General features: G+C 43.3%; 1 protein-coding gene across 1 annotated transcript; it reads right to left on the reverse strand.

The window, feature by feature from the left end:
- Positions 1–4,125: 4,125 nt before the first annotated feature.
- LOC118023934 (zinc finger protein 709-like) lies at positions 4,126–7,792 on the reverse strand. The gene is made up of 2 exons (XM_035025349.1): positions 6,915–7,792; positions 4,126–6,507 (listed from the first exon to the last, which is right to left on the reverse strand). Exons 1-2 carry the CDS (start codon positions 7,112–7,114, stop codon positions 5,034–5,036), a joined length of 1,674 nt encoding a protein of 557 aa, XP_034881240.1. The 5' UTR covers positions 7,115–7,792; the 3' UTR covers positions 4,126–5,033.
- Between the last annotated feature and the right edge of the window lie 1,390 nt (positions 7,793–9,182).

Raw genomic sequence — 9,182 nt, forward strand, 5'->3', positions numbered from 1 at the left:
AATGAGAGATGGTCAGAGCTCAGCCAATGAGAGACAGTCACAGCTCAGCCAATGAGAGACGGTCACAGCTCTAACAATGAGAAGCCACCATCTTCAAAAGACCAGTTTCCCCAAGTTGACTTTGTCTTGACAGTAACCCCTCCCAACTCACCCCTTTCCTGCAAAAGAGTGGCCTCTCTTTTGTTCTCTGGATTTGCCCCTGGATTTGCCATTCCTTGCATGTCCTCATTTGCAATTCTTATTATTCTGTATAAACCCATTTTTGCTGGCGAAATAACCAACAGTTAAGGTTTACTTACTTGGTGTCATAAACTGCGTGTTGAAAGAGTGTTGGCCTTTGGTCCAACTAAAGTGTGGAATCAGACTGTTCCTGCCTGGAACTGTGCTGGCCTTTGGACCAAGCCCTTTTGGGAACAGCCTGTTCCTATTGAAGCAGTGGTTTTTAGGAATTTCTTTTTGTTCTAAAGAACCCAAGAAATGGGATCCCAGTCATAACAATGCTTTGAGGGCACCCCTCTGGTTTTATGTTTAAAAAGTACAGTCTCTCCTCGTGCACATTTCTAATTAAATGGACTAACTTTATCAGAAGTAACTTAGAACATCAATGGCCATTACTGGAGACTTCTGATCTCCCCAAACTGACTCTTACAGAACCCAAATTGGATAGCCATGGCTCTAAAATTGTCAAAAGCAAATGGGATGCCTATTTTAATGGGAATTTTGGTTTCCAAACATTATCAGGATCTTAAGTTGCTCTCTGCAAAAATCAATTAACAGAAGTAAACAAACCATTGAAAGGTGTCAAAATGGCTTCTGAGCCACTTTCCCCTCCCCCATCTTGTCTCCAGACAGGTGGCAGCCACATGATGTGCAGACCAGGCCTCCAGTGCCCTCTCCTCCCTCTGCTTTCTCCCCACCTCCTGTGTACCCCCCACCCTCTTTCGAATCCTCCCACTAAAGTTCCCTTTTTCTGTTTCCCGCCCCAGTCCTTCCTCTCCTGAACCTATCAAAATGGACCCCAATGGGGATCTTAATAAACCCCAATAAGGTTGGGGTTTAATAAATTTGCCTGGACTAAGGCTGAACTGCAAGCGAGACTTTCCCCAAAGTGATGAAGTATCCCCATAGGTGTGCTGAAGAATTTGTTATTCAAACTTACCAACCTGGTTTCTCAGATTTATACCAGTTAGCTCATGTGCTTCTTGGTGAGGGCCAGACACACACTGGATGAAGCTGGCCCCACAGGAACATTAAAGAAAGTATCAGGGAAACAGAAACCCATGTTTCTGCAGGGATGCTATATCACTCACTGGAAATACTACTGAGCAATTGTAGGATCTTTCCTTAAGCCTGTCGAGTGGAACAAAATCCAGACTTGCACGCAAAAACCTGATGGACCCTTTCATGATGATCATAATGGACTCCAAATTGTCCTTAAAGAAAATTCTGGGGGTGCATGGGTGGCTTAGTCAGCTAAGTGTCTGTGTTTGGCTCAGGTCATGAACCCAGGGTCCTGGGATTGAGTCCTTTATCAGTCACCCTGCTCAGTGGGGAGTCTGCATCTCCCTCTCCCTCTGCCTGTCCCCCCCGACTTGTGCTCTCTCTCTCTCAAGTAAATAAATAAAATCCTAAAAAAAAAAATTCTCGATGAACTTTAGGTACTGAATGCACTTAACTCTATTTATGGGCAGAACTGAGCTCTTTCTCTTTTAGGTAAAAGGAACCAGGGTGTATGGGAATCTATGTCCACTCCAGATTTAGGTACTTTGACAGACAAGCTCTTCACATCCTAGATGAGTCACTAACATGAAAGACCAATAAATTCCCAATTTTCACTTACGGCATATGAAAGCCCACTACACGAGATTTTAAAAACCTGTACTTTCTGCTATTATTGCAAAGAGCCAGGACAGTGAAAAAAACTTGGTTACAAACAAGCACTCCAGGCACCTGCATCCCTCCAGCTGGCTGTTCCAATGTCCTCCTCATTCCCAATGATGGGACTCCAGGGACCTCCAGGGGCTCTTCCCAGTCCTCCCTCGTAAGCAGCTGATGTAACCACCTCCGCATTGGGAATGAGTCTCTGTCCTTGTTAACAGCAGAACTACACTCCTGGTGGCCAACTCCCTGATGGAAAGCAGCCCCTGCCCACAAGGACTAAAACAGCTCTAACAGTGGGGGCCTCTTAAAAATCTCCACAGGTTCCTGTCTCTCAGCCTATTCTTTTCGTCTAGGCCCTTGGAGAGATACCTTCTCCTTAGTTACTTCTCCTCTATTCATGTGTGCACCTGACATCTCTTAGAAAAGTATCATGCCAGAATTTGATTCCCTCAAACGGGCAAATAATTCCAGAATTTGGCAGCAGTGATCAAAATAATCCACCAGGGGAAGGACACGACCCCATGGCCTCTTTTCTACCCTCGGTCTCTGATGGCACCACAGCAGAGCCTGGGAACACTGGTCGTTGGTTCCTATTGGATCAGCTACCTTGTTCTTTATGGGCAACATGTTCAGCTGATACTGGCAGAATCCACAGTGTACCTCCGATCAAGATAAAATTGTATCTTTCAAAATCTCTTGGCAGAACAAGACAATATTCTATAAATAAAGATTCCCTTCAGGGCATCAAGACCATGATAGAAGTTTAAAAGCCTCAGTGTCTCACGATCCCCTCCGCTATGCCCTGTAACACCATTTCCCTCCTGAGAAAACCCAATGGCTGACAATGGACATCTGTCTAGGACCTCTCAGCAATAAATAACATTTTCATCCCTCCACGCTCTGTTGTTCCTAACCCAATGGGCTGACATCCATCGCCACTGAGAGCAAATTTTCCACTGTAATTGATCTATGCAGTACATTTTTAGTATTCCAGTTGGTAAGTGTAGCCAGTTTTTCCTTTCACTTGGAAGCACAGAAATACCCCTGGACAGTCATGCCCCAGGGACCCACAGAGAATTTTCTTCCTTTTCACAAACCGCTAAGGTTGCTCTGGGTGATAGAGTTTTTTGCATTTCTACTTTGTTACAATATGGAGATAATTTCATTCTCTGCTTCCCTTCAATGGAGGACACCATCTATCTGTTAAACTTTTGGCTTAAAGGGACAGAAAGTATCAAATTTTGCAGTTTGCTCAAACTCAAGATCAATACTTAGGGTAGCTGATCTTAGAACCAGACATTTGGATGCAGGCAAAACCCCTCATGACTGCTTAATGTGGACACATCATGTTTTGACTTCCTATGGCATTTTACATGTCACTCCTCTAAACAATAAAGAGTTTTCATAGTTTACTGATGTGTCTTTTAAAAAGGATGAAAATAGTAAATAACAACTTGGGCATGCTATTCCAAATTCTTTATGATTTTATTTTATAATATATTTTTTTAAGTTATCTCTATACCCAGTGTGGGGCTCAAGACCAAGAGTTGCACGCTCTACCGACTGAGTCATCCAATCGCCCTGCAAATTCTTTTGAAGGTCCTAAGGCAGCAGTACATTTCCCCTTGACAGCCAACCCAATAGGATGAGTTACACACTCTTACTTGGCCATATACCTTATCCAAGGGTAAAACTACAAACATTTAGTCCAATAGTTGGTATGCCTTTCGGGTACCTCAGGACTGTTATATTGTGGAAATGATGATGGGTTTTTACCTCCAATGTGGATAAAACTGAAGAGGCTCCTACGTCCAAAATTAACCAGATGCCAACTTTTAGCCAGGTGTTCTGGCTAATGTTAAGGGTATTGGGCACTCCAGACATGATCTCCTGGGGGCTAGAGGAAAGCACCTCCCTGGTATTTCTAGCACAATCACTGATCATGGAAATAAACAGGCAAACCTGAAACATATAGTGCAAAGGGATGTTCTTCCAAGCCACAATTTGGAAGAAAGACCACAGACATCAAAAGTTAGTCCCAGATAAGATAAACCAGTAAGAGAATTTTAACAACTGTTCAATAAAAAGAGAGAACTGAAGTGAAAATATATCTTTCTTTTTTTATTTAAGATTTATTTATTTTAGAGGGGGGAGAGGCAGAAGGGGAGGAAGAGAGAATCTCAAGCAGACTCCGAGCTGAGCACAGAGCTGATGCAGGGCTTGATCTCAGAACCCTGAGATCACAACCTGAGCTGAAACCAAAGAGTTGGATGCTTAACCAACTGCACCACCCAGGTGCCCTGAAAATATATCTTTCAATAATAAAGACTGAAAAGAGGTGATATAGAATCAGGAAACTCCAGTATCTGCAAAAGACAACATAAAAGAACTTTCAACAGTACAAGTCTTGTGTCATGATCATACACTGGGAACATTTGGAATGTATAATTCAAGAAATCTTTTTCTAAAATTATATAAAGTTATATTATCCTCACCACCCCAAACAGACACATTCTTATCACCCCTGGTTCTAAGAGACATTGTAATGGAAAAGAGACATGTTTCACATAACCATGTGATTACTCCAAGTCTGAGATAACAAAGTATATGTTGTAAAGATGCAGAGGACAAAGGACACTGACCATCATTAGCGTTCACATCAGCGACATGAACTAGGAATTAAGACACTTCGCATCTCTATCAAGGAAGAGGCACTTGCAAAAACAAAACCATGTTTATAACAATGAAACGGTTTCTGTCCCGTCAGAATTTTCATGAACAATATATGAAGTTCTATACTGGAAGTCTTCCCAAAATTATGTCCATTCAGGTTCATCTCCAGTGTACTGGGTGGCATTTTAAAAACGATTTTAAGGGAGAATAAATGCTTTCCCGCATCGTGTCTGTGCTCCCAGATTGATGAGGTACCTGAAGGCTTTTCCATGGTTCTTAAGTTCATAGGGTTTCACATCACTGTGCTTTTCACATGTGTCCTCGAAGAGAAGAGGGGCAATGGAAGGCTTTCTCACAGTGCAGATATTCTTAGGGTTCTGCTCTAGTGAGTGTCATCACACGTACTTGCAGGTCTACGGGACACTGGAAGATCTTACCAGAGTCCTTAGAGTCAAAGGGATACTGTCCACTGCGCATCCTCACGTGTTCTTGAAGGGAGCGGTGACTAGTGAATGTCTCTCCCCAGTGTGTTTCTTCATATGCACTCGAAGGGATGAGGGAAACTTGTATGCTTTCCCACACTCTTTACATTCCACGCGTCCACCCTCTGTGTGTGTTCTCACATGTACTAGAAGGGTGTAGCGACGAATGAAGGCTTTCCCACACTGCTGACATTTATAGGGTCTCTCCCCAGTGTGTGTCCTCACGTGTTCTCGCAGGTCTGAGTTATACCTGAAGGTCTTCCCACATTGCTGACATTCATATGGTCTCTCCCCAGTGTGCGTTCTCACATGTCCTCGTAGATTTCCAAGATGTCTGAAGGTCTTCCCACATTGCTGACACTCATAGGGTCTTTCCCCAGTGTGTGTCCTCATATGTATTCGCAGGTCTGTGCGATCCCGGAAGGCTCTGCCACACTCCTTACATTCATAGGGTTTCACTGTGCTGTGCGTGGTCATGTGACGTTTAAAATGTTCACACTTCTGGAAAGTTTTCCCACACTCCACACATTCATAGGGCCTGTCCCCTGTGTGTGTTCTCACATGTACTAGAAGGGAATAGTGACCAGTGAAGGCTTTCCCACAGTGCTGACATTTATAGGGTCTCTCCCCAGTGTGTGCCCTCATGTGTGCTCGCAGGCCTGAGTTATACTTGAAGGTCTTCCCACACTCCTGACATTCATAGGGTCTCTCCCCAGTGTGTGTTCTCACATGTTCTCGCAGATTTCCACGATCTGTGAAGGTCTTCTCACATTGCTGGCATTCATAGGGTCTCTCCCCAGTGTGTGTCCTCACATGCACTAGAAGGTAGGCCTGACGAGTGAAGGCTTTCCCACACTGCCCACATCTAAAAATTCGTTTCCCAGTTTGATTACTTGAGTAATCTTGAGAGTATGAGAGGCAAATGTAGGCTTTCCCATAGTCTGTACAATCACTGGGTTTCATTCCAGTGTGAGTTCTCACATGACGTGTAAGACAGGAGTGATACATAAAAGCTTTCCCACACACATCACACGCATGGACTCTCTGTCCACAGTGACCTCGCACATGACCCTGAAAGGATGAGGTGTGAGTGAAAGCTTTTCCACACTTCTTGCACTCTAAAGACTTTTTACTACTGAGACTCTTCAATTCTCTCTTCAATCCTCTCCCAGTGTCCTGACATTCATAGGGTTTCCCTACAAGGTCTGCGCCAACATGAGGGCTAAAGCTCAAGACACAGCTACAGGCTGGCCCACATTCCTCACAGGGACTAGGTTTGTGTCCAGGATGAGATCTTCCTGGGTTCTCAGGGAAAGAACCATCTGTGAAGGCTTCTCTACACTTAGTGCATTCATGGGATTTTTCTCCAGGAGGGCAATCCTCATGCACAGCAAAACTTGTAATCTGCCTCACGGTTTCTCCACATTGATTACCTTCATTGCTTTCATAGACACGCTCCACCAAATGATGTCTGTTCAAAATAGGAAGGCACACTGTTAGGGAATAATGATTATAACCAAACTCTTTATTAATGACCTATTGATGTTTATTAATGCTTATTTACATAATGGCCATTTTCAATGAATGGGCATGTTTGTGGCACTGTCTCCATGGTAACAAAGAGGAACAAGCTTAATGCACTGGCTGAGGACTCAAACAGTCATAACACTCTAGGTTTCTCAGATAATAGTTTTTCTCACCATTGTTTCCAACTGAACTGTTTTTCAGATGATCAGGATCTAGAATGCATTCATAAAAGCTTCGTTGTATGAAAATTCCGACCATACAATTGTTGAAGTATGTTTTCAGCTATTCTCTAATTTCAAATTAGTCTCACAATCTGCCCTGATCCCCTTCTCCTGCAGGGGTGTCACTCACCTCAAATGCCCCTCCTGGGTTTGGGTCTGATCTCCACTGCTATGAAATTTCCGGTTTTCTCCAAAAACAGAACACGAATCATTTCTTGTAAATACGACTATTTTCTCTTCACTGGGTAACTCATTCTGCAAAATATTCTGCTGAGTCCTCGATGCACTCCTTTTATCCTGACTGGGACAAACTGCAAAAATTGGTAGCATAATGTAATTTCTTGGGAATGATCTGATGTTTAAAGGTAAGAAAATAGACCATATGTCGATTTCTATTCATATACTCATCACAAAATGTAAATGAAGCTCATCAGGAAGAATGGACAAGTGACCGAAGAAAAATTCTGAGGACCCTAGTGATTTGGGACTTTGGCAGTAAGAGGAAAAGTGTATGAAGGGCAGCCCGTTTACTCAGAAATACTTCAAAATTGATGGAGACTAATGTGGAGATAAGTATTATCAGAAAAGGAAAGTAGAAAGGACCTGGGCAAGATACACCCGCACTCTACCTCTGTTAAGAGGAATACAGAAAGGCTTGCAATGTGGGTGAGGATGAATGAACGGTCCAACTTGGAAGCCAGGTGAGTGACAAAATCACCCTTCTTGAACATAACTGAGTCATGTTTCTAATGGACATGTCCAAATGCTGTTCCCTTCTCCAGAACCTGGCCCAACTGAGGGTTGCTGGGATGTTCTGAAGGCACAGAGGCCCTTGGTGAAGACTGCCTGGACTGCCCCAACTGCCACTGGGAGGCTGGATGGTGTGTGTGGCTGCTGCCCAGCCCCTGGAGAACAGCCGAGCGTGAGGAAGGATTTGGAGGGTGACAAGAAATCTGGAAGATGGGCTCTTACTTTAGGGTTCAATTTCATTGATGATGGTGAGTGTGAGCTTTTTTCTTTCTTTTCTCTCTCCCTTTCTCTTTCTTTCTTTCTATCTTTCTCTCTCTCTCTTTCTTTCTTTTCTTTTGTGGAAGTATATTGACCATCAATTAGCGTCAGGTGTAAAACACAGTGATTCAACAATTATATACATTACAAAATGCTCACCACACTAAGTGTAATTAACATGTCACTATAAAAAACTACTACAATATTACTGACCATATTCCCTCTGCTGTACTTTTCATTCCCGTGACTTACTTAAGATTTATTTATTTATTATGTTGAGAGACAGCTAGAGAGTTCGGGAGGGGGAAGGGCAGAGGGAGAGAATCTTCAAGCAGAATCTCCACTGAGTGCACAGCCTGATGAGGGGCTCAATCTTATGACCCTGAGATCATGACCTGAGCTGAAATCAAGAGGCAGATGTTTAACCGACTGATCCACCTAGGCACCACCCCTACAACTTATTTAAAAAGTGTCACTCTGTACTGACTAATCCCCTTCATCTATTTCACCTATCCCTCCATCCCCTTCCAATCTCGTAAACACCAATTTGTTCTCTATACTTTTTTTTTTTTTTTAAGATTTTATTTATTTATTTGAGACAGAGAGAATGAGAGAGACAGAGAGCACATGAGAGGGGGAAGGGTCAGAGGGAGAAGCAGGCTCCCCGCCGAGCAGGGAGCCCGATGCGGGACTCGATCCCGGGACTCCAGGACCATGACCTGAGCCGAAGGCAGTCGCTTAACCAACTGAGCCACCCAGGCGCCCCTGTTCTCTATACTTTTAAGTCCGTTTCCATTTTCCTTTTATTGCTTGTTCACTTTGCTACTTAGACTATACATATAAATAAAATATGGTGTTTGTCTTTCTGTCTTATTTACTCGGAAGAATACCCTCTAGGTCCATCCATGTTGTCACAAATGGCAAGACTTTACCCTTTTTATATGGCTGAGTAACAGTCCCTTGTATGTGAATACCACATCTTTATTATCCATTCATCTGTCAATGGACACATGGGTTGCTTCCATATGTTGAGTACTGTAACTAATGCCACAGTGAACGTGGTCGTGCACGTATCTTTTTGTGTTAGTTTTTTTCTAAGGTGAACCACCCAGAAGTGCAATTAAGGACCATACTGTCCTTCTTGCTTACTGTTTTGTGCAAACTCCATACTCTTTCCCACACGGTGGCTGCACCAAAGTACCTTCCCACCAGCAAAGATGAGTTGCCTTTTCTCCACATTCTCACCAACACTTGTTATTTCTTATCTTTTTGACACCAGCCAATCTGGCTGCTTTGAGGTGATATCTCATTGTGGTTTTGATTTGCACTTCCTGATGATTATTGTTACTGAGCAGCTTTTCATGTGCCTAGTGTCCATCTCTATATCTTC

This window comes from Mirounga leonina, unplaced genomic scaffold, assembly GCF_011800145.1.
Source record: "Mirounga leonina isolate KUSES-001 unplaced genomic scaffold, KU_Mleo_1.0 Mir_187775, whole genome shotgun sequence".
Lineage (NCBI taxonomy): Eukaryota > Metazoa > Chordata > Mammalia > Carnivora > Phocidae > Mirounga > Mirounga leonina.